This window comes from Pseudopipra pipra, chromosome 2, assembly GCF_036250125.1.
Source record: "Pseudopipra pipra isolate bDixPip1 chromosome 2, bDixPip1.hap1, whole genome shotgun sequence".
NCBI classification, from domain to species: Eukaryota; Metazoa; Chordata; class Aves; order Passeriformes; family Pipridae; genus Pseudopipra; species Pseudopipra pipra.
Genome location: NC_087550.1, coordinates 69,139,359 through 69,165,960, shown reverse-complemented (window position 1 = coordinate 69,165,960; position 26,602 = coordinate 69,139,359). Strand labels below are relative to the sequence as shown.

General features: G+C 35.7%; 1 protein-coding gene across 18 annotated transcripts in view; it reads left to right on the top strand.

Moving 5' to 3' along the window:
• MYCBP2 (MYC binding protein 2) overlaps positions 1 to 26,602 on the top strand; it is a 178,923-nt gene that overhangs the window by 47,980 nt on the left and 104,341 nt on the right. For 15 of the 18 annotated variants that reach the window (XM_064645942.1, XM_064645939.1, XM_064645941.1 and 12 more), the window contains exons 13-20: positions 800 to 964; positions 1,656 to 1,814; positions 2,690 to 2,894; positions 3,587 to 3,732; positions 4,469 to 4,570; positions 13,633 to 13,740; positions 20,500 to 20,619; positions 21,364 to 21,445. In XM_064645942.1, the coding sequence (XP_064502012.1) occupies positions 800 to 964; positions 1,656 to 1,814; positions 2,690 to 2,894; positions 3,587 to 3,732; positions 4,469 to 4,570; positions 13,633 to 13,740; positions 20,500 to 20,619; positions 21,364 to 21,445 (1,087 nt within the window). Of the gene's footprint in view, positions 1 to 799; positions 965 to 1,655; positions 1,815 to 2,689; positions 2,895 to 3,586; positions 3,733 to 4,468; positions 4,571 to 13,632; positions 13,741 to 20,499; positions 20,620 to 21,363; positions 21,446 to 23,268; positions 23,393 to 26,602 lie in introns of those variants that run through there. The other 3 variants (XM_064645933.1, XM_064645944.1, XM_064645943.1) reach the window with 3 other exon arrangements.

Here is a 26,602-nt window from a genome sequence, read left to right as displayed (position 1 = left end):
ACCAGTGCCACTGCCTCCCCCAGCTACAGAAGTTGATCTCTGTTTTACCACAGTTTGGATTGTGTGGTGGGAGTACTATTTTACAGTTGTTCTGAGCAAAGGCAGTCATAAGTTTGGTCAAGAGGCCATTGTTGTTTTATTGAACTTTGGAATTATTTTTTTTTTTTGCCAACTAATGGAGAGGTACATGGATTAGAAATTGTAGAAGCATGATCTTCTGTGCCTTGATCAAGGAGAATTCTTTAGACATAAAAGAAGACATAAATTTGATCTTCAGACTTAACAAATACCTCTTCAATATAAAATTAACAAATTTCCTAGTTCTGGTCTCTGAAGTTTTATGTTCAGGTTCAATTTTAAGACAAAGATAGCTTTAGGGGCCTCAAAGCTGTGATCTGCTGTGATATTAAATTAAATACTTCCTTTTAGGAAACAGGGTGTTCTGTTATGTTGTGGTAGATTAATTAATAATAATAAGTGGTTTGAAATACTTGGAGAATCATTCCTGAAAGATATTGATCTAATCATGACTTTGCTTGCCATTGAATTTTTTAGAGGAACCCATATAATCCAATAAAAATTAAACCAAGAGATGGTACATATAGTTGGGGGGGGGGTTGTTTGTTTGTGGGTTTTTATTTGGTTGGTTTTGTTTGTTTGTTTTTTTCTTTTTCGGTAGCAGCCTGAAAACTAACTCCTGATTATATGACGATGTTATTGTGCCTTTGATGTTTTTGTTGTTGGGGTTGGTTTTTTTTTGGTAGGTTGACTTGTAACTTATTTATTTATTTATTTAAAGCTAAAAGCAGACGGCAGTCAAAACCATATAAGCCTAAAAAAATTATTAAAATGGAAGGAAAGATTGTCATATCTACAGCGTGCAATAATGGAAGCAGTTCTGTAGTTTCAAAAGATGGAGAACTCTACATGTTTGGAAAAGATGCTATTTACTCTGATAGTACAAGTAAGTTAATATTTGTCTTTTAAATTATTCCCCAACTAGGCTAGTTGAAATTAGCTTGGTAGTTTTTAGCCTGCGAAAATGTTGTTTGTTTCTTACTGTTCTGATAGATTTCTGACATTCTGCTGATTGAGGTAAATATGAGAAGGGTAGAAAGAGAAGACAAGTTTCCATAAGTTCTGTAAAAATACTTAGCAGCAGTGGTGGCAAATACCCAAATTAATGCTTCCACTATAGAGAAAAAGAAATAAAATCTCTTGTTGTAAATATCTGACACTAGAAGGCCACACAGGGAAAGTCATAGAAATGGGAAATGTTTTGCTACAAAGTCTGCCAGAAACCAGGCTTATATGTTTCTATGCTTGTAAGGCAGCAGGTGATCAAGTACATGTCAGTTTAAATAAAATAGTAATGAAATTCCAGTGGCCTTATGGCTCCTTTAAAATTGTTTTTCAGAACTAGTGATTTGCAGCAGGATTAGGTTTGCTTTTTTGGCTTTTCTTTCTTTGCAGCACAAGTGGCCTAGGCCTAATTCTCCTTCTAATTCTAGCACTTGGTTTTTTAAATCTGTTGTTTTTCTCCTTTGCCATTAATTTTAAAATTGTCTGTATCCACTAGCAGTTTTGTTATATCATTGAGTTTCCTTCTCAGCTAGAAAGTTCAATTTGCCACTCAAGTATTTTATGTCTTCCAGGTTTAGTAACAGATTTGAAAGGCCATTTTGTGACTCAAGTAGCCATGGGCAAAGCTCACACCTGTGTGTTAATGAAGAACGGGGAAGTTTGGACATTCGGTGTAAATAATAAAGGACAGTGTGGACGAGACACAGGCTCCATGAGCCAGGGAGGAAAAGGTGTGGGACCCAGATTTTTCCTTTTGTTTTGTGTGCTGCAAAATATCCCACGTGAAACCAAAGCTAAACATTTTATTATAAAATGTAATTCCAGTACTAATTAAGTAAATACAACGTGCTTAAAAAAACAAACAGGCATGAATGCTTTCACTTCAACTCAGGTATTTGGTGTTGTGCACATACTAATAAACATAGTAATGTTTAAAAAAAATTTAAAAAAACCCACGAAGAACAGAACTTAATTACTTTCTGTCAGTAGAAAAGCTTTTCTGTAAAACAAATGAGTAAAACCAAACCACATCCTCTTTGTCTTGCTATGTGCCACTGTCTTAGTAAGAAAACATTTTCTACCTTTCCTTGTTTGCATTCAGTCTTGAGGTTGTCATTTGCTTAAACAGGATGTGAATGCAAGTCTACATCTTTCTCCACAGAACTGAATGTTTGAGTTACTCCTAAATAGAGGTATGAAAAAGTCATACCTATTCACCTTTGCCTAATGGAATATTTTACGTGACAAGTAAATGACCTGTTACTTCTATACTGAATAGAAGTGCTTCATTTCCCTTTTAGTTTTGAAACCTACCTATATACCCCAGCCCAGGTGCAGAGAGATTTCAAAATTGTCATTGTGCTGGCTGAGCATGCAAATCAGGCATACCTAGTCATTCCTTTTAAAACCTGATTTGAGAGTGTTCTTCAGAGCTTCCACAGGAGCCACTGTTCATAGAAACATTTAATAGTTTGGGTTGGAAGGGACCTTTTAAAGATCACGTTGCTCAGAGCCCTGTCCAACCTGACTTCACCTCTCTGGGTAACCAGAACTCTCTTTGTTGGCCTTGGAAAACAACTATTTCTTGTTTCAATATCCTAATTAGGTTTTGGAGTTGAGAACATGGCTACAGCAATGGATGAAGACCTGGAAGAGGAACTGGATGAAAAAGATGAGAAGTCCATGATGTGTCCTCCAGGCATGCATAAATGGAAGTTGGAGCAGTGTATGGTGTGCACTGTATGTGGAGATTGCACAGGCTATGGAGCTAGCTGTGTTAGTAGTGGGCGTCCTGATAGAGTACCTGGAGGGTAAGCAAATGTGTGGAAATGTGCGTGATGCAGTGTGTTGAGTGGCTAAAGCATGTATTGAGTGTAAACTGAGCTGATGTATTTTAAACTGAAATCTAAAGTAACATAGCTAAAAGAGTATGTTCTTTTAAAATCAGAAATACATTCAATTTTTTTGTAAATAGCTTGTGATGGCTGTAGGTAATTTAGTTTTAAATACGTTTTTTTACTTTAGCATAGAGTTCTCTACTAGGAGCTGTTGGATATGAGCACCAATATAAATCTGTCTCTTGACAGAGCTACTGGCTCAGGATAACCTTTCTTTGTCCTTTGATGGAAGTTTTTTATCTTGCTGTTCCAGTTGCTTTTATCTGTTACTTCTGAGCTGAGCTGCATAAAGGGCCACTGCTTTACATAACACCATTGCTACTTCTCCAGCATTTCATGTGCTTCTTGTTTCCTTGTTCATGTTTTTACGTGATATACATTAAATTAAATGAAGAAAAGTTAATGCTGAGAAGTCAATTCAGTGTATGGTCAGCATATGGTCCTGGCATCATGCCAGGACATGCCAACAGCAGTTCTTTCTGTTTATCTCAGGAAAATTTACATGTCCACAGATAAAGCAAACTAATAATGTATGTTTTAATTACCAAGGCATCAGTGATGCATGAAAATAAAAGACAGTAATAAAACAACTCTGTTTGCTGCAGAATCTGTGGTTGTGGCTCAGGTGAGTCAGGCTGTGCCGTATGTGGGTGCTGCAAGGCGTGTGCTAGAGAACTGGATGGCCAGGAAGCAAGGCAAAGAGGAATCCTTGATGCTGTGAAAGAGATGATACCTTTAGATCTCTTGCTGGGTAAGTGATACGAAATTAGCAAGATGGCTTTTAATTCTGTTTCTTACTGCACCTTTTTTCTCCTCAGTACATTTGTTTACATACTTTATTATTACAGGACAGTTTCAGTATAAGATTGTTAAAATGGATAAAATGGAGTTTATCGGTCAGATTTATTTGTTGGTTATGTAGCAAAGTGGGATCATTCTGTTACATGAAATGTTTTAAGCTTACCCATATTATAGATATCTGTGCCACTTTGTGACCTGTGCTCTTATGATACTAATATTGATACTACAAAGTTGTTCTTGTCCTTTTTGGTATGTGAAAATTTTTCTATAATGCTTATATCAGGACTTGAGCATTCTTAAACCAAAAAAGGGCTAGTTCATATGAAATGTTTTAAGAATATAAACCATTTTGGGCTTGGTTTAATAATAACACTTTCTGAAACTTTTTAGGGGAGAATTGAGACAACCATGACAACACATACCTTAATATAGATATGTATATGCCTAAGTACTAAGTACTGCTCAGTGACTTTGGAATTGCCAGATTCATGAAAACCAGGAAATTAGGAAATAAAACCTAAAACTTCTCCAAATTTTCTTAAGTCCTTTCATTATTATCAGAGCCATGTAAAGAGCAGCTTGTAAGTAGGTTTCAGTTTTCATTTACTTAACAACTTACAGGGGTTTTTGCCATCATAACAATCTTAAACATAATTTTACATATTTTATTTTCTTAATCTATTTAGCTGTCCCTGTTCCTGGAGTTAATATTGAAGAACACCTTCAGTTACGACAAGAAGAAAAGCGGCAACGCGTCAATAGGAGACACAGATTGGAAGAGGGAAGAGGTAAGTGACTTCTTGAGAAGAGGCTTGAGTAGCTTAAGAAACTACTTAGTCTGTTTTCTAGGAATGAAAATAGTCTTCCTTCAGTGAGGCAGTACAGTAATCAAACTAAAATCAGATTCTAAATAGCTAGCTTATGTTACCTAGCATGCTTTTAGAAAATTGGGAAAAATCTGTATATTTAACAAAGTCTGTGCATAAGAACCAGAATTTTAATCGTGACGAAAGAGGATTTTATATTGCTTTCACAAGTCAATTTATATTTTTTTGCTGTTTCCTAGTTGAATAATAGTTTTTTAATATGTAGATGCTAAAACATTTTTATATGAAGAGATGAAAAGACTGCAAGCCTGTTCAGTGCAATTTACCTATAATATGAATTATTTAATTACTATAATAAATTATTCAATTTCTGTTGTATTATAGTAAGCAAAATTTCTTTTTCTAAAATTACCTTTCTGTATTTGCATAGCATGAGAAATTTGACACAAACTGAATCAAAAAACAAAATGCTGCCACTTTTCAAAATTTTCTTATGTATTATCTACCTTGGTGTTGATTTTCTACACAAACAGTATGTACCTTAACAGGTTTTCAGTACTCTTCTTGTTTTAAAATAGCTCAGTGTCTTTATCTGGCAAAAGTTGAGAGATCTAGACTGATAGAAACTATATTTTTGTGAAGAACCATGATGTGGTTGGTAAAATTATTGTGTGTTGAGAAGAATAACAACTTATTGGGACATTATGATCTTCAAGTTCCTGCTGTGTTAGTAAATACCATTTTGATTCTTCTTTAATGAATTAGATACTGGTTTGATTCAAACACAAAATGCGCCTTGTGATCCAGCTTAGACTCTATGCCACTGAATCAAATCACGTCTTTATTTCACTTGCATTAAGAAATTACTGGTTTCACCACAAATAAAGAACAACAAAGAAGAGAAAGCTTGTAGTTGTCTATGTGTATGGAAAAGGATGGAATATTTATTTTTCTTTGAATCTTAATGGCTAACTTTAGCTATGAGGGGGAGAGGGAAGGCCTTTGTTTAGGTCATGTTGGAGCTCCATTGCATGCTGCTGGCAAATATTAGGTGCAGCTAACAATAATTTTTTCTTAATTCGTCATTGAATGCCTGGACATTATTGAAAGGTGCTGCTGTTCAACCCATCAGTGATGACAGATCTGGGAGGTAAATTTCAGTTCAAAGAAAAAGAAGAGTAGCAGAGAAACATTTAAGTTTGCTTCTATTTCTGTGGTTAGAAGTAGAACTAGAGCAGCTGATCCCTTCTGTATGCCATCTGTCTCAAACAAAAATACAAGTCAGGTTAACAGTATCAGGGATGTATTTTTATTGTTGGTTTGATGAGTGTATAGGGACTGTAGATAAAAAGATATTGCTGGCCAGCTTGTTGCACATGTTCATATTATATTCTCTATCAAAAGAGCATTGAAATTCTGTACCTGTGTGGCTGCAAGGAGGTAGTGGGTATGCCTAGCTGGAAGACTTGGAGATTAGTCTCCTGTTTTGCTTTGGAATTACTGATGTGATAAAGCTGGGAATAGTGTTTCACAAATACTTAGACATCTTGATTTATGAGTATTTGATTTGATAATTAATCTTGATTTGCATCACCAGGTTAACAAGTTGGCGGTTTTTTTGCTTCTCCATCCAGATGTTGCAGTTTTCCATGAACTGGTGCAAAGAATAGCACCATTCTTGACAACTGTTATGGTGCTCCTCTTTTCATAAGAGAAAAACAAGAACATTTAAATAGTATACTAGATTTTGTGTGCAAAAAGTTTTGCGGTCTGAAAAAACTTGGTTATACTAATGTTAAAAGAATAGGCAGGCCGCTTAGTTCTTCCAAGAAGTTCTAGTATTTGTGCATATGTAAAGGAATAAATCCTTGCTAAAGAAGTAGCTGTTTAGAGATCCAAAGAAAGTTCTAACCTTTCAGTTTTCTGAAAACATTGCTTAGTCAGTTAAAGACCAGATTAGCTCTGTTAGGGCCTTTCCGTGATGTACACAGCATTTAGTTTGTCAGGATTCTGATTTCTGGGTTGTAGTGTGTTAATGCATGTCTTTTGTTCTTTTTATTAGAAACAAAGTGTGTGTAGTTTATCACAGTGGGGAATAGGAACCATCACTGAATGTTGCTGCTCACTCTTGAGTTACAGGCGATGACCTTCATTCAGTACAAATATTTTCATCAGATATTGAATGTTTTGTAAGCATTTCAACATAGGAAAGCTTTTCAAGTAAATAGGAATATTTCATTCCTAAAACAGTCACGCAAATAAAACAGTCAAAAAATCACAAAGAAACCTCTTGTGCATTTGCCTTATTATTGTTGTAATCGGAGTAAAGTTTAGGACAGAGGTGTAAGAGCACAAGTGCTGGAAGTCTACTGGTTTCCACACTGCAGATTTTTTAAATGGTCTAATTGTTCGTGCTTCTTTACCAAAACTCCGTATTTACTCCTGTTATGGTGACTTCTGGTTTAAAAATATGTTCTAGCAATCCACTTGAATTAAGGGAGAAAGTGATGGTTATGTCTACAGGTATGGCATTCATTTAACTCCTTCCTGAAGTCAGTTATGGTCTCTTGTATGGAAGATGAGAATGCTCATCTTTATTTGCATTTGTCTGAAAATATGAACTCTGTATTTAGATATTCTGGGTAGAAGTAGTTGTCATTAACAGCTGCAATGTCAATGCTACTATTACAACCAATTGACTTACTTCTCAAATATCGTTCAGGTAGCCTGGCACTTTTGTAAGGAACCTGTATATATGCTGTTCAGCAGCACCACAATGAGTGGTAAATAACTTCAGAAATTTTAGGTGCTTATCCTGAAGATTTCTCTGGTTTTTATCTTGAAATGAGTCACAGCAGATTAGATTAGACTTGCTATCATAGAATTGTAACTAGTAAATAATTTTTATGTTTAGAATCAGCTATTCACGTTGCTTCACTTAAGAAAGAAGTTTTGTTCAGTGAAAAAAGAGATCCTTAAAATTAACAGTGGAAAAGAAGTGTTTGAATGTGGGATAATAAATTAATTATTTCAAAAAACTTGAAAGTTGCTTAATATGGATTATATTTCTTTGTTCTTTTTGGTGCAACAAGTATGTACAGTGTGTTCAGGTGACCTTTGCTCCTTTCTGTGACAGTGGTAACGAGCTACTTCATTCACTACTTTTCTGCTTCTGGCTTAATGGCTGTGACAGGAGCAGTAAAGAGGGTTCAGAATCAATTCCCACATTTTTGAGTTGGGTGTATCACCTTTTCAGAAATAAAGCCAGCTGTATTCAGCACAGCTTCTATACTAAAATGTAATATCTCAACATAATTATTCATGGAATTATCTCAGCTTTTCACTGTCATTTTGATAATTAGTCAAGGAGCTGATATACCACATGATGAAATTTTTTGTTTTTCAGACTGGTTTGGAGCATGATGTGAGAGATGAGTATGGAAGTAGTTGCACTAGTAGTTGCGCTTCATTGTTTTCTGTGGTAATGAGGAATTTTTGTATGTTAGAATGTTCAGATTATGGTTAGATTATATTTCCTTTCCTATGAAACACCGATGTTTTTACCCGTGGGGGCATTAAATTAAACCTTCACGGATTATAGAAATCTGTGGGCCTCACTGTACAATTAATGTAATGAACCTAAGATTAGCGTTTACTGGGGGAGGTAATCTTGAAAGCTGTTCCTGCAACTTTTTCAGATTCATATTTGAAGTAATAGAATTTAGAAATAGTCAAAGATTTCAATTTATCACTTGAAGATAACTCCAGGGTTTTTTTTTTTTTAGAAGACTGTGAGAACAGCTTTTTAAACTGTATTTAACTAATAAGCTAAAAAATACAGAAAGGGTTCTTAGTATGGTGATAATAAGTGGTCTCATGTTTCACTGGTACTTCACTACTACTCTTTCTCAGCCTATGATGTAAAAACCTTTAGGTGATCATTACTCAGATGCAGATTTGGTGTGTAATTAATCAAGATTTGGCTTTTGATGCCCTAATAGAAAAAGAAAAATTATTTTTCATCAGTCTTATTCTACTTGCAACAACAAAAGAACCCACAGGAAATTTATTAATTTTAGTCAAAGCTGCTGTGTTTTGAGACAAAGTTATCTGAGACCGCCTATATATGGGCATTTTTTCGTTTTTCTGAAGTGTAACTGATTCAGTTAATTCAGTAATTAGTTTTACCATGGTAGGCCAAATATCCTGTGAACCTGTTTAAGATCTGCACAAGCCACTCAGAGCTTGGAATCAGTTTGTCAGTAACACTATTCTCTGTTCATTGCTGAACATGTACCTAGATACACAGCAGAAATATCTATTCAAATGCAATATTCTGTATTAAATAATGGTGTAGCTTCTTTCTGTAGTTTTAGTTAAATATTTATTTTGATACTTTCAACACCTGAAGGTTACATTTGTTTCAGAGTTCTCTAAACAAATAAAAACCAATCAAAAAATCCTCTGCCTTTTTACATACATGACTTTCTTTCCAAGAATGCTTTCAAGACAAAGCTGTAGGTTTTTGTCCCTAATAACCAGCAGGTATGATTCTATGAAATTACGTTGTTGTATTTGAGTCTGTGACTCCTTTCTGCAAGAGCTGATTATTGTTGGTAAAACCGATGTTTAAAGTAGAAATGTTTGTATTTCTATTATAGTTTTAGAACTCGGATTTTCAGTAGACTCAATGAGAACAGTTCTGGTTAATATTTGCTGTTTTAATTTACTTTATGTATTTATATACAGAGATACATCTTTCATATTTATTTAACAATATATACAAAGTCAAGTATTCCGAAGGGAGAAAGTGCAAAAATTAAGATTATCATGCATTCTACTTCCATCTCATTCTCTATTACTCCCATATTGCCTTTCATGCTTGTTTTGGCTAACCTGCACCTCTTCTTTGGCTTTGAAAGGCCTTAATAATTTTTCTTCCACATCTGATTTGTACAATTTAATCATCAGTAGAAAAGAACTTTCAGACTACAGGAAGAGACATGTATCCTGTCTTTATTTTCAATTTTTTGAGCAAAAGTAGCAAACTGCAATTAACTTTAGTGCTTACACAGCACAATGATATTCTCCATGCATATTTCTGACTTAAAAATAAATTGCTACTCTTAGTCTGAAAAAATACAGTTTTAAAGAACATGCTTCGTAACTATTATCTGTGCCTCATAGGAATATTAAATTTTGTTTAAGACTGTAGAGGTGGGACATTATCTCAGTATAATGTTTTCCACTTCTAGTGGAACTGAAACCAAGCATTTGTCTCCAGTTCTATTTTCTGAAATATTTTTCTTTAACATTTGTCACCTGTTGACATATTAGATAACTATTTTTCTATATTAAGGTTTTGCTTCCCTATTTTATTATTGAAAAAACCAAACCCCACCACCACAAAAAAGAAATATGCTTTGTCTCTTACAAGGATTCAAGAAGCTAAAAATTTTTTACAACAGAAGATTGTACACCTACGACTTTGCTCTGCTACCTTGATTTACACTGCTTGTCTTTGTACCTCATGACACATGTGATCATGTACTATCTTTTAGGTAGCCTGTTATGTTCTGTGCGCTGATGTGGAAGTCAGCATTTGAGATAATTAATTTCAGTCTTCTGTAATCACAGCTTACCAAATAGCATTTGTTTAGGGTAAGGTAGTTAGTAGAAGAAACCAAAATATGTGTAATATAAAATCAAACATTAATCTCTTTGATAGTAGTGCATAAGTGCTTAGATGACCGAAATTGCACAAGCATGCAAGTGCATGTAGGATGAAATCAATTGTGTACATTTTCCTGTAGTCCACTGTATGACTTAATAAATGCATTCTGTTTGCTAGAAAATGAAATTACTTCTGTGGTTAAATATTTTTCTCCTTTACTCTTTCAATTCACTACCAAACAATGTCTTTTTTGAAAGGCTTGAATCTTGTAGGACCAAGAGAGAAAAGCTAATCTTGACATTCCCTTGGCTGGGGCTATTTAACCTTGCAGCTTAACTATGATAAAACAGTCTATGACAAAACCAAGGGAGAGCGTGAATGTTATTTTCCATCATATAGCAACTGATTTAAAACAGCGGGTCTGTAGTCTACAGTGACTCCCCTTTGCTGATCTGTCACTTGAGCTTCTAAAATAATTGAGAATAGTGATAGATCATTTTTCCCCGTGCAGATCTATGTTAGAAGCTTCTAGAACAGTTTTCCAAATAATACTCTGCAGGCATTTTCTAACAAAATAAACAAAGTGTCTAATGCATGGCTGGATAATTCATAGTACGTGAACTCTGCTCCCATTGTACAGACAACTTCAGATGTAAGCAGAGGGCAGATGTGCTCTGTATGAATTATTCTGGTGTTCTGTTTCCTGCGTTGTTATTTTGGAGGGACAGGGAGGTACTTTACATCTTACCAGCATGTGACCAAGGAGGCAGGCGTCACAAAGTGATCAAAATGTAGATGTTTCCTATTATATGATGGTGTTATGGATTTGGCATGCACAAAAAGCCAAGGAGGATGACAGATTTGCGTTACATGGATTTGGGTACAAATTATTATGAGCTGAAGATACATGGCATTGAACTTTATTTTGGGTTCAAGTTCATTTCTAATAATGGTAAATGTAGAGTACATAGGAATATTCAGAAACACAGATAAATCCTGCCCAGTCAGGTTTTATTGGTACAGAATTGTCATCTTGGTTAGGGACATGCAATTCAGATGAGTAACTTGGAAACTAATGACATCTGTGTGCTAGCACCATGCTGAAGCTGACAGCCTCTTACGCTTCCTAAACATTTTCTGTCTCCCCCAAATCTCCTGTAGTTCTTTTACTCATCCTAATGTACTTCACTTCTTTTCTGCTCTTTGCTCTTAGCACAAAAATGCCAAAGGCTGCCTTCAGGGCTGTGTCTTGTTACCTTCATTGTTTCTTGTGCAGGCCTTTTCTGGAACTTCAGAATCTTTGCCTAAGTTGTCTAGAGATCACTTCTTCTGTTCAGTCACCCACAAATATCTTAGATCCACACATTTAAAGCCACACTCCTTGCAATCCCTGCATCTCTTTTTGCAACTTTTTTCATACAAGTTTTACTTTTGTCATATTGTCCTGTCTGTTCTATATTTCTTGGGCTTTTAATTTCATTAGGAACTTCTCAGTAAGTCCCATTACTTTTTTCTTATTTTCTTCTGTTCATTCACCTTTCCTCTGTATCATTTGATTTTCAAATATTTTTATCTTTCATAATCTGCTTGCCAGTTGTCTCTTTCCCCTTTCTTGCCTTTTTCTAGTGTGCCTCAGTGAACTTCTCAGTATTTCTCCTCCAGCTTGGTAAGAAGCAAAGTGTAATTTATTGTCTAAGTCTAAACTGTGTAAAGTAGATTATTAAACACTGGTGGCCTGGTAGAAAGTAATTTTTCCCAAATATATATATATATATAAAATGGAAGCTCCAATTGAGAGGGGACTAAAAAGAGGGAGCAATAGCAAGAGAACTGAAGGAAGAATCTGCAAGATGAAGGTAAAGCAAATTATGATCTTGATTTATCAGAAGGAGTTCTTAAATAACAAGGGTACTTATTCTGGGATAAAGAGTCCAGATAAATACAGTAGAACCAAAATAAAAATTCTATGTTGTGTGTAGAAACAAACACGATTAAAGAGGTTTGGGGCCATTATATTATCTAACACTTGTGTGAATCTCAGAGCTAGGGGGACAAGACAGTACTGTGTTTTTAAAACATTTTTCATTTTGGTTTTGAAGTTAATGCTAAAATTTGGTAACTTCGCTGTGTGAAGACAAGTTTCTTCATTTGAAGGTTCTAAAGCTACAAAGATCTGGCCTAACTTTAAATTTTTGTCCATACTGTCTAGCATGAAGGAACTGATGGTCTAAAGGTGATAGCAGGAAACCTGACACAGTGGGCACTTATGAAAAGTTAGTCTACATGGTCTTGTTAATACAGGTCATCTGAGGAATGAGAATATCAGTGAATTTGTAGCAGGAGGAGGAATACTTGTTTTTGAAGTTTCACGTAATCTGTTTATAACGTGACTTAAAGCCCAGTATGGGGGGGCTTTTGTTTACAGTCCATATAGTGACTGGATTTGGGAACCCATGGAATGGAGTGTCACTTGGCAGAATTGGTTGCACCTGATTCATGGTTTTGATTAAATGTGAGACTTCTGAAAGAAGGAGAAGCCTCCGAAGAATTCTTGGTTTCGTATTTAACCTATAAAACAGAGGAGAAATACAGATTAAACAAACCAACCACTTTTTCATGATCTACATATACTCAGCCTCAGTTAAACATAGTACATCAATACCTAAGTCTAGATTTTTAAAAAGAAAAAGTGTTTTGGAAAAAATTTTAAATACAGGTACCATTGCTTTCTTCAAATCAGATCTTCTCTTTAAGACCTTTACATAGATGGAAAAATATTTTAAAAATAAATAGATTTCAAATAAATAGATAAGAAAAAAGTCATATGATTTGAAAAATTTTCTTAATGGAAGAGTTGGTTTTGGGTAGTTGTTTTCTTTATAATTGATTCCTCTGCATTTTAAATATATTAATTGTGAACAGTTTTATGATTACGTTTTTTAAATGTAACATTGATCTGATGGTATTATTCCAAATCAGTATTTTGAATGTAATATTGTATGATGTAAAGCATAATAATATTATTTTTATCTAATAAAGACAATAATGGATATTTGCTATCAAATTTTACTCTAGTGTGAGTCTGTTGTATTTCCATTGCTTGGAGTACACATACTTAGAGGTTCAGGTAAAACTGTCACTGTGGGATATTTATTATTTCTTTGTGTAATATTTGGTCCTATTATCAAGAAATGGCAACTTTCTTTTAAGGCATTTTGAATTTAAGAAAAGATTACTATATAATAATTATTCTTTATGTTTTTTTCATTGCTTTTAATTTGAATTTTGTTTAACACACTGTTTCCATTTTGTGAGCTTTCCTATGCATGTGCAAAATGTTTCTCCTCAGGCCCCCTTGTATTTCCTGGTCCTATTTTTATGAACCATCGAGAGCAGGCTCTAGCCAGAATCAGACCCCATCCAGCACAGCTAAAGCATAAACGGGACAAGCACAAAGGTATTTGGTCTTCCTTATTGGCTAGGGTGGAAATAAACCCATCCTCCCAGTCACTCCTACCATGCGCTGCATCTGTCTTTTCAAAGAACTGCACAAAATGAGTTCTGCCTTTCTTTCTGTTAGTATCTTGTTACCTGAGGAGAAAGAAAATGCATTTAAATGTTGACCTTTTTTTAAAAGGTGTACATGTTCATTAGTCTGTGTTATCTTTGTTTTTCTTCCTTTTTTTTTAAATGAAATATGCATTGTCTTTCTGTGTGTCTTTTCTCATTTTAATGCTGTCTCATTCCTAACATTCTTTAATTTTACTGTAGGGACTTTAGTGCCTTAGTGTGACTCAGACTGCTGCACTGCATTTGTGTTGGGTTTTTTTGAGCCTTCGTGTTGTATATACAGGGTGATTACTTCAGCATGTCAATTCCAGACTTGTTAATTCTGGCATAAATTTTTTTCATAGGTAGGTTGTCTTTCAACAAGCGTTTTGCAGAAATAAAATATTTAAAATAATATAAACACTACTTTTTGCTAGTTTTGAGTGGGGAGAATACAAGTCAAAGTACAGGTTTTACCCTGAAATATTCCTGAGTGAAAAGGCTTTTGCAGAGTGTGAGAAGGTGTCTGATATGTCAGACATTTTAGTATGTCTGCCAAGCCAGTTCATTATATCTTGGATTTGTAAATGTGTAATTTGTTCAGATATAAATTATTTATATATATATTTAGAAATATGTGATTACTTAAATTATGTGTATTACTAAAAATTTCAACTGAATTTATTAAAGTTGAGCTGGATAAATATGTAAAATGGAGATTACAGTCCTGATAAGTTGAAAGCTCCTAAAATGGCCAGAGCCCATCACGCTTCAGCTATTTTTTAGAGAATAGCTAAATATTAAAAGAATTGTTAGTATGGCATTTTAGTTGAATTAATGGAAGTTGCTGATAGTATTTGGCATGTATGCAAACAAATTGTATGATAGTTTGAAGCCTTTTGGGATACATTTTCAATGTGGGTGGGTGATAGGCCTGCCTAGTTATGAACATACTGGATCATGAAATCATCTTAAGTTTATTTTATGGAAATGAAAGCAAGATCTGGTCCTTTGTATCCGTATAACACATATTCCATTTATTTGGAAGGCATATAGTGTGAGCTTTAAGTCTTGATGGATTAAGTAGAATAACCTACCATGATCTCACTGAGAGAGACTGGGTACTGAAAGACAAAACATACTGAACCTGAGTGCTGTCATTTGAGTGACAGTTTGCTGATGACCAGTGTTCTTGAACTGCGTATTACTGCTAGTTGTACTGCTTGCAAACCCTTGACTCCACAGGCAGGTGTATAAGGAGTATGCTCATCCTGCCTACATCTTTATTTTTTCAGCTCCTGTTAGTTGTTGGAGTTCACTTCAACTCACTTATTTCCTTACAGGAAGTATATTCATTGGTGTCAGTTTGAGGTTTATGTTGCTTCTTGGAGTTGTATGAGCAGTGCAAAGGTCTGTATTGTGCAAAGATTTTTTTCAGATGTGCTCTATAGAACTGAGCATTTATTTTTCCTTGAGGAAGGCTATATGCTTCAGAAGATATCCTCTCAAAAGACAGCCATAAATTCCACTAGAAACTAGAAATGCCCCTTCACTTCCAGAAGAGGTTTCAAGGGAAAAAGAAAAACTGGTGAAGTGGGTTTTTATCAAAGTAATGGGCAAGGTGAGAATTGTGCAAAAGATGAGTTATATCTTTTATCTTAGAAGGCATGCCTCTTTTCTAGACACAGAATGTAAAATCAATAATAGAGCAATGAGGCAGAGATGTTGACTTCAGTAAAAGAACACTTTAACATTGAAATCAGCAAGTTCTTTGTTTATTTTTGAAGGTGATGCTTTCCAAACCATCATCCTTACTTCAGATATTTCTCCTATAGTAGTCTCGTTAGTCTTTACACCAACCAGACCTTCAAGATCTTTGGGCAATGAAAATTTAGTTCAACTGGTAGTACTGATGAGACCAGTACCAAACATGCTGGTACTGACCTGTTCCCACTTCTACACTTGCAGCTGCAGAACTTCTCTTGATAATGACATTTTAACTTGAATGTGGACAGCTTCTTTAGGACTGACAGTTATGGTCTAATATAAAAAGTATATTTGATATTATTTGTACATATTATCAAATCATAGAATAGATTGGGTTGGAAGGGACCTTAAAGATCAATCTAGTTCCAAGCCCCCTGCTGTGGACAGGAACACCTTCTACCAGACCAGGTTGCTCAGAGCTCCACCCAGCCTGGCCTTGAACACTTTAAGGGATGGGACATCCACAATTTCTCTGGGCAGCCTGTTCCAGTGTCTCACCACCCTCACGGTAAAGAATTTTTTCCTAAGAATCTACATGTTTATCACTTGTCAAATTCTTTTCTTGGATTGTCCAGTTGAAAACTCCTACTTCATTAAAACAACCATTTTCTAGAAATCTTGCCATTGTCATTTTCTCTTTGTACATTTATAGGGTCTGCACATCAAGATCCCTGTTATTACAAAAAAATGCATATTAAGTATAATCATAGTGTTTCTGATCTGTGTCTGTGTCAGCATCACAAGAATAAATAGAAGGGATTAGGTACCGCCTTCTTGGTATTCATGGAGTGCTTTGACACTAGAAAGAAAAATGAGCTTGTGCTTCATCCTCATTCTTTAAAGAGGTGATGAATTGTCAGTCTGCATCTCCAGTCCCCATGGACTTCATCACTGGAGATCTGAGTAAAACAGAATAATGAAAGTCTGTAAAATTTTCTAACCTGCAGAAATTAACTGAGTAACAATTAAAAAGTAAGTAAGTTCATTGTGTCAGTAAAGATTCTGCAAGTGAATGCCACCTTTTTTCTGTATTTTAAAGTAGTGGCAAATGTTCTAAAAAATGTGAAACAAATACCCTCAAAAGGACAAAGAATAGATGAAGCTGAACCTGCACGGATGGAACAAGATATATGTCAACCGTTTTGCAAATGCTAATACAAAATTATCAGATGTTCAAGAAAAATTACTTGTAATTTACGTTTTATCTTTTTTGCTGTGTGAAGCACTCATTGGAGTGAGAGAGCTGACAATGAAAACCTACATCTAAGACTGAGTTTATAATTAGAATGCAAGTTTATTATCACTTTATAGCACTGTAGCTATAAAGTTGGTTACAGATATTTCAACTGAAGCCTGTGGTGGACAACCAAGAATCTGCAGGCACAGGCTGATTTGTTCAAAATACTTGAACATCTATAAACATGTATATAGAGTGTGTAAATTGTATTAAGACATTCAAAACATTCTGTGAAGGTGGAACATTGCAGTCTTGACCAATATGTTTTAGTTGTGTAAACAGAAGAAAGATTTTTTGGCAAATGGTCTGAAGAGAGACAGTTTTTATAAAAATTTTTTATGTACAGTCGTATTAAAGCTTTTCATCTGTGGGGTGAAGACATGTATTTAACATCTTTAGAAGTGCTTTTTCCCTCCTCCAAAGATGGATGGTCAGTGAGAAATGAAATGCGACCTTTACTGCTGCTGAGGAATCCTAATAAAATGGTTTTCCTCTAATCTGGACCAAGAGTCCAAAATGGCATGCTGTAATGATGTTGGGGTTGTTTTGGTTTTTTTTTTTTTTGGTAGAAGAACTCTCATTTATAGCTTGTTACTTCCCTTGCTGTTGGGGCTGTATAAGCTTTTTCCTTTGTTCCCGGAAAGCAGTAGGTTTTTTTGTGGCAGCCATGTTGGCCAAGAGGACGTTTAAAGTATGTTTCACATAGGGGAAAAATTGCCTTCAGGAGTTAAGAACTTCCTAAGGAAAATGGAGTGGTAGTGGGTATTGGTTGGTTGTATTTCCAGTTATCTTGCTTTCCTTCCCCACCTGTATGAGATATCAAAGATGGAAACCCATCATTGTGAAGTTGTTCATGGAGCCTACCCCTTGGTGCTGACAGCAGGAAGCACCTCAGAGCTTTTCCTTTGCTTGCATCTCTCTGAGAGGTGGAGTCATCCAAGTTTCAGTGGTAGCCCAGTTGGAGAACACTGGATATACTAACTTACTCTGTTTAACAGCTTCAGTTGTTCAACAAAAAGAGTCTCTGCTTCGGTAGTCTTTTTATGCTTCCATTTCAGAAACAGTGGTTTTGATATTACTTTTTATGAAATGAATATGAGCACAGTTGTTTGAAGAAAAGCAAGTGTGTATCTCCATAGTTAAGAGCTGTTCCTTGAGACGCATAAAGTGCTTATCAAGTTTTGAAGATCCAAACAATTCAAAACTCTTGAGACAGTTACTAACCACACAAAGAAGGTTGAGAGGAGTTCCCTCTTCAGGTTGCAGATTTCACGCTTAAACAAAGTAAAATATGTGTCGAATACAGTTGCTTCCATTCCTGTGTTCTTAAAGGGTTTGAGAAGTTAGCTTTGGTATTTGAAAATGCCAACTTTGAAAAACTTTATCCTCTAAAATAAATTTATTTTTCAGATAAGGAATTGAAAAACTTGTTTCATGTGAAGGTACTTGTCTCTATGTCTTGCACATTGACATTTAGTGTTTCCTCAAGGGCGGTATTGTGTTATACTTTCATTTACAAGTTTGGAGAAAATGGGAATATATTTAGAATCATGTTTTATTTAAAGTTGGTATCACGTATTTATCAATTGAGAAAACAGCAATCCTCAACTTTTTATTAGTACTTGTTGAAGCTCTTTAGAGCAGTATGTTTTTCTTATAGTGAGGCAGAAAATGCATATGTAACTGTTTAAATGGCTGTGAATCACTTGATGTGCCACTGTTTTGTGACCAGAGTACAACTGCTGCTAAATTTTGTTAATATGACTTTGCATGGCTGACATGGTTACTGTGTCCAGTTTGTTTCATTGTAGGAAGTACATGCAGCCATGACACATTTTTGCTGGACATGTGCATTCCTGGCAGATGGTTATTGAAGTGCATTTACACAATGGGAGAACTTTTTTGTTAGTAATCAGTGTCTGAGGGAGGAGAGGAGACACGGGCCACACGTAGACTTTCAGAATAATTAGCTTTTTTCTGCTCCTGTCCAAAAATCTTGTCTGAAATAGGGAAGCAGTAAGTAGGCTGCTTGCTGACTAAATAATTCTGGTGGTAGTATTAGCGGCTAGAAGCATCTCTTGATTACTTTGGCATATAGAGTTTAATGCAAAAGTAGGCATAAAAAGTTCAAAGGTGCTGTATTTGAGAAATAGTCAAATTGTTAAATAAAATAATGTGAGCTTGTTACGGCAGAATTACAGGACTAGGAGGAAAACTGTATGTTTGGGGTGCGGGGGGATGGTTTGTTGTTTAATAGTTCTGTTTCTTTGTATTTGCTTTTGTTGTTAATACACAAAAAGCTGCAGGCAGACTTTCAAAAATACTGAGATAAACCTCAAAAATCCCATGGCAGTTCTGAGAGACTGACAGTTCTTTTACAAGTCCATTTCACACATAGCCAGCATGAAGTGCAAGTATAAATCTTTTTGACAAAGAGCACCTACATTTTCAAAGGGATACTTTACCTATGCTATTAAACCTAATTCTTCAAAAACATTAATACTTATATGCACTGTTCCTTTATAGATGTGAACTACATGGAGATTCGTGTAATTTCTATACTCAACCATCACTAGAAAATAGCTTTATTTCTAAAACAGTAAGATTTTTTAAAAGTGGTTTGTAAAAAAAATGGTGAAATTACTGTATCAACAGTTTCCTTGCAATAAGAAGAAAAGTTTGAGCAATATGTATAAAAGCAGAATTATATTTTAAAAATATTTGTAAGTCTGTAATTGCAGTACTTCACACAGGGAATAATAAAGTCTTGGAGTGCAGACTTCCACTGATGATTATTCAGGAAAACATGTAGAAATTCTAAGTATAGATCTAAATTAACAATACCTTGAATGTTTTGTTAATAAAGCAGTACACAGTCAGAATTGTGTATTTTTCTCTCTTTCTCTATGCTAGACACAGTGTAACTAAAGTCTAATAGATGATGTAAACATTCTGATTTCTGGAGAAGATGTTGGCTTGCGAGAAGTTTAGGAATAATACACTTCACTTCAGTGCTTTTGTCTAATGTGAGAGCAGTTTGACTTTAGGAACCAATAATGCACTTCATACTTATTAAAAGAAATCACAGAAACAATGTCTAAAAATGTACTGAAACAGACAGGAAGCAGACACACTCTTGTAGTGAGTATGACTGTGTTGTTGGAAATGAGCTGTGTCGGTAGTTGTTAGTTACTTAAAATAATGCCTCTGTGACCAAGTTGGAGTCAAGTAAAATCCTTCACAAGTAGTAATTGAAAAAAGTAGACTAGGCTATGCCTGTTGAGTTTAACTGCAGTGCTGTCTACTTAATAATGCTATTTTATTGAAGAATGAAAGTGATGGTTATCAAGCAAAGCTTCTGAAGTTTGAATTTTCTGTTTTGCTGGTTCCTTTTGTCTTCTCTTTGGGAAGTTTCTACTTTAGAGGATGAGATGTTTTCCTATCTGTACCTTTGTAGTACATTGTTTCAAAGTAGAGTTGCTGTCGTCTTCCACATCTACTTTGATGCTACATTTTGAACTGTCTCTCTTACTACTGTGTGAGTTCTCTCTCCTACCTTACAAGTGGAGGGGTGGGGAGTTATTTACTATTCTTGTTCTATTCATTATTCTAGAATAACTTTTTTAGAATACATGGGGATATAATTATAAGTTTTGTTTATAGATGGAAGTGGAGAAAGAGGTGAGAAGGATGCCAGCAAAATCACAACCTATCCACCAGGGGCTGTCCGCTTTGACTGTGAACTGCGAGCTGTACAAGTCAGTTGTGGATTTCACCATTCAGGTAAAAGCAAATAATTCTATGTTAATTATAGCATAGATTTTTTTTTTTAATGTTGTCATACATGTTTTCACTGTTTTTTGTTTCATTTTCAATAAGTATGTACACAGGAGTGTTAAAAACTTAAAATGTTGACAGTATCATTTTGTAGCCTACTACACTGTCATAGAATTGTAGAACATTCTGAGTTCCAAGGGACCCACAAGGATCAAGTCCAACTCCTGGCCCTGCACAGGACATCCCAAGAGTCACACCACGTGCCTGAGAGCATTATCCAAACGCTTCTTGAACTCTGTCAGGCTTGGTGCTATGACTGCTTCCCTGGGGAGCCTGTTCCAGTGCCCAACCACCCTCCGAGTGAAGAACTTTTTCTTGATATCTAGGCTGAACCTCCCCTGACACAACTTCATGCTGTTTAATCACATTTAGGCTAAAGTAAGATCACCACATCACCTCCAGCCATGAAAGGCAACTCACTGTCCTTCAACAGTGAAAAGGACTATAAGTATCATATATTGAGTTGCATCAGAGCTTGTAAGCGATTTTTGAGTCAGTTCAAAACATCTGCATAGCAGAGCTCTAGTCCTGCATAGAGGTGCTAGCTGTAATGGGCTGTGGAATCTCTAACTGTAGATCTCTGACTGTTTCAGTAGGAGTCATTAACTGTGCTACTCAGAAAGGCTAATCAGCTCTGGTGCAGTGCCATGTCATATGCATATGTCAGAAAAATATTTTGTTGTTTTCCAGTGGTTTTGATGGAGAATGGTGATGTTTACACATTTGGATATGGGCAGCATGGGCAACTTGGACACGGTGATGTTAATTCCAGGTGAGCTGGTAATTAAAGGACAAGATTGTGTATTCTGTACTGCTGCATAAGAAATGGCTAAATTTCTGGTTCTCTGTAGCTGGCAAGTGTGAAAATTCAAATATAGATCAAATAAAGTTGATAAGCTCTCGTTCTGAATTTACTCCACATAATCCCCTGAATATAAATACAATAACAGTACTTTTGTGCTATATAAGTAATTTGTTCAATACATGAAGGCTTCTGTGCCTAAGTATTAGCATAGCTGTGATAATTGAGTTTGAAATGCTTCTCTCTTCAATTCTCCCTACCTATATGAGAATGATATTGAAGTCTCATTGAGATTTCATTATTTTTGTAAAATAGTATATATGCAATAATGCAAATAGTATGATATCGTAAACCTAGATTACCCTGTTTCTGTTAAATCATTGATAACAGTTCAGTTATGATAAAGTCTAATTTTTTTCATCATTAATATCCAAAATTAAGTCATGAAACTTTGTCTCAGCTGCATTTTGTAGTCGCTTATTTTGGGTGTTGCAGGAGAGTGATGTGTGTTATGTTTGTAGTCAATGGAAATAGAGAAGTCAACAGAGCATGGAGAGCTGTTTGACTAACTACCCACTATTATCTGCCTTAGGTATGCTCAGTAGCTCTGTAGACTTTATGGACTTGATTTCCATTGACTACAGTGAGAGCATAGATAATTAAATATAGATGTCTTTAATGTGCAGCTCAATTTCACCCTTGGTATCTCATCATTAGAATCTCATCTGTTCATTAAAGTAAAAAAAAATCAGCGTCCTTCACTAAAAGGAAAAGTGATTAAGGTCTTTGGGCATGTACATATACCATATAATGCATACGATGGTGGTTTTGTGTAGTAGGAATCTTTGAGACTTTGTGTATGTCCAGTAATGCTCCGTATCCTTATGTAAGAGGCATACGGAGTGGAGCATCCATGACCTGTCTTCAGTTCTGTCGTTTCTCTTGTAGCAGCGAGGTAAAAATTACTGAACATCTGTCCTCCTAATCTCTTTGGAGACTTCCAAACCATTTCTTTTGTCGAGTTTCTGAAGAAATCTTCATCATCTCAAAACTTTCATTGGATTCACTAAGCCAAAGGGGGAGAGGAAAGAAAGAAAGAAAGGAATTATAGTGGAAATGTTACCTTGTATTGACTGCTGTGCCTGATAATAGTCTCTAAACTGTTTACCCCTACACAGTTTGCGTTAGACTGGTGAATGCAGTCTGTGTTTCTTCCTGTGGTAGGGTTATATCACAGACAAATACTCTGATTTTCCTTCTTGGAAGTTCTTGGATACTTGTTCCAAGCAACAACGTCTTTAGCTTGCAATTCAAGTTGCTGTTAGAATAAGGCCATTTTCTGTCTTAAAGACTGAAGATATAAACAGCAGTGGCATTTGTACTGGTAGCTTACTGTCACCTGTTTCCAACTTTGATGAAATAACTTGGCTTTTTGGAAGGCTTCAGAGCTATTTGCTGTATTTTTCAGTATTTCAGGTAGTAAACCCCACATTGCTTATTTAGACAGAAACTGGATGAAGACCAAATGTAGTTTTAAGTGAGATCCTAGAAGAGAATATGACAAATCTTGTGCTGAAGGATAGTGCTTGACCAGAACTAGAAGCTGAGGAGGTACAACTGACTTGGCACTGACCTTCGTATCATTCTACATCAGACCCTAAAGAGTGTCTGAAAAAAAGCCTTGGAGAAATTTGGAGTATGTCCTATGCATGAGAACTGGCTATAGTACTATATTGCTGTTTAGCACCATCATTCAAATTATAATTTCTTCATTGATGTACTTCTTTTTCCAGCTTTAAGTAGAGATCTCTCCTCTGTCCTCACAGTAAGGGATTCAGAGAAGGAAACAGGGAATCCTTATGCAGAGTTCCACCTCAGTTGGGACGCAGTGGTGCTCAGATGGCCAGCTCCTGCCAGGTCAGTGGTATGTCAGTCATGCAGTGTGTCACATTGCCTGTATTGACCTCAGGAAGAGCATCATCTTCTGAATCCAGGAACTAATACTCTACTGTGTTTCTGGGAGAGAGAGAGAGAGGGGAGGAAAAAAGGGGAAGTAATATTTAGGCAGCCTAGTTCGTATATCTAAATAAGGGGGTCCTGAAAACAAGAACTCTTAGGGAAAATACAGGAACTCTTATTTTCATCTAAAGGAGCCATCTTCATTGCCAGATAAAGCAATGATGTAAGTTTCTGGGCAGCCATTCATGACTCATTCTTTCAGAGACTTTTGTCTTGCAGTGTAAAGATTTAGTAGTAAGACTATATTTTTAAAAGCCTTGAAAATGCTTAAGTATTTTGAATTCTGAACAGCTGTCCAGACATGCCTTTCTGTTAATTAAGGGCTAGACTGCTCTATTAGAGTATGGTAAACACCACAAGTTCTTCCTCCTACTTCAGTAGGAATGAGGTAGATTACATGCCATATCAGTATGCTGGAACCCTTTAATTAGCCTGTGTAGACTCTTTATTGTGAAATCCACAGTGGCAGATGTTGATGAGCTATTCACTAAATGAAAGATTTGTCAGTCTGTGCTTATATTCTCCTCAAATTAGCTGCTGGTGAATAGAAACTCAGTGGAATCAAGAAATGCTTTGCAGTATCTAGTCTTGGTGAAAAATAGCATGTCTTGTATTCAGGTAAGCAAAGGCCTGTTTTTTGCTGATGCTTCCCTTTTGTTATTGTTCAAAATTTGCCTGCATTTTTGGTACAAACTCTTTACTTCAGCACTACAGTAGCAAGCACATGACCTGACAGTCAAGCTCCAGAAATGAGATGGCTGAAATAAGATGATCTTGGTATAGAGTTTTGCTTCTGAAAGTTCAACAATAACATAAAAGAAAACTGATCAGACCTTCCACAGATGGTCAGCCTATCTTCCACTTGAAGACAAAGAATAGAGACTATATCCTATTAATAACTCTAGGAGAAAAAAAGTGTTCCATCATCTGTGTTTGTTAGGACCATGTTTCTAGGTGCAGTTTCTGATTATTTTATTCCAGCGGTGCAGTGCAGGTCCTGTTTACATATTTTCACCACATTTCCAGTTCCATCTAAAATATAAAAATCTCCATTTTCTTTGTAACTCTATACTGTCCAACTCTGCTTGTTACTACTGGTTTCCTTTTACCCACTACCTCCTAAAAGCCCACAGTGAACCTGTATTTACAGCACCACGGTCAGCTACCCCAAGTGACACTTTATGGGACCTGGCAGCTAGCTGTTGGCTGCATAAGTACCACAAACAGCAGTTGTTTGTGCAGGATGAATTTTCAAAGACTGCATCTACTCCCAGAAATGTTTACCCTTTGGGATGGGAGAGGGTTTTCGTGTACACAGCCAAAATGTATCTGGATCATCATCAGGATTCTGAGTTACCTGATGTTACATCTGCTGCTAATCATTCAGCAATGTTACGTTTTCCCAAGAGATCTCTGGTTACTTTCTGTAACACTGAGGTTGGTGTTTTGTGATTGACCTGTGTCATATCCAGAAGTCAAGGATTCTGTGACTTTGATGTGTCCTTTCACTCCATCCCAGAGGAATACTCCTTGCTTTCTTTAATTCAAGTGAAGAAACCTTAGGTATTAAAACTTTGTCCGAAGAGTTTCTCAGACTCTTCAGTGTCTATTCTGAGCTTTCCTGTGAATTTCAGAGGGATAGGGAAATAATAATATCACAGGTTTTAAATTCCATATGCATCAGTCAAACTGGCTTACTGTACTTTTCCAAATCTCTTCTCCTTTTATGAAGTGAAAATTAGTTTTCTGTAATTCAAGTTTATTTTATTGTATAGTTAAGTATCTTAAGCTTTTTTTTCTCCTGTTCCTTTCTTAAGTTAATACACTGAAGTTGGCCATTCCAAAAGCTGGGTGGTCTTAATGAAAGAGCTATTTAAGAGGATAATGTATTTTATCTCTCTACATTAGTTGCTTATTTGATTTTGCTCTGCTGCTGCCAAGGGGCTATCATACACAGCATTCAGATAACATTACTGATAGATTTCATTGGAAAAACAGGTAAATAGTTTTGGTGATAATAGCTTAGTTTTTAAGCATCAAATAGATGAAACGTTCACTACTTTTCTTTCTTTTTTTTTTCACAAACATAAGATTGATAATTCCATGCCTGTAGTTACCATAATTTTGAGGGAGGGGGGAAAAAAAAACTTTAATAAAAATATTTCCTTTTAGCAGGATTGCTTTTGGATAAGTTGCTAGTTATGTTTTGTTTCTGTTTTGGTGCCTTTTTGAGCTTCTTTAAAGTTAATGAGAGACAAATATAAATTTTCTTTTGTTTTTAAAATGTTTCATCACTGATGTTGCTAAACTTTGCTCTGTCTGTCTGTGTATAATTAAACTGATGTCCAAATCAATGTGTCTGTAGACCAACAAAGGCTTCTAAATTTATGAATGTCATGCTGTGTATCCTCTACCTAATTTTATTCTGTCCTTCAGTCTCTCCATCTCCCCTAGTCATGCACAGAAAGCTACATTCACTGCCAAGGAATAATTTCTTCCTGTATACCTGTGTTCCTCCTGCAGGTCATCAACCTGTCTTCATGCTACATTCCACCTTTCCATATGTTCACATTTTCCCATCTACCCTTTTCCTGCTGAACTCATGATGCTTCCTCATACTTTTTTGACTTCTGTTTTACCTGCAATTCAGCCAAAATTAGAGCATTCAGATGACCCATCTTTTTGCACATCAGCTGCTAAACAATTGCTAGGTAACTCTGAGCTGACACTTTTTTATTCCAGCACAAGACAACCTGTTCTTAATTTAGATTAGCCTACTTTTGAAAGGCTGTGTTTGAAAGTAAGTTTAAATAGTGTTGTTATTCTCTGAGGTCAGAGTTTCCAAACATAGAATTATTTGGGAATAACTTGTTCTTCAAATTCACAGTCTTTCTAACTCCACAGTAAATTTGAAGTCTATGTAGACATTCATCATGGGATTCTAAGGCTTGTAGGCTCCTGTTCATTTTGTTGAGATTGAGATAAAAATTTTATTTTAATATCTCATGTTTCTTTTGATCTTTTGTGCTCTTTCTCTTCTGTCATCAGTTCAAGTTTTCTTTCTTTGCTTCTTGAACTTCCTATTGTTTTTTTTCCCTTCATTTTTAC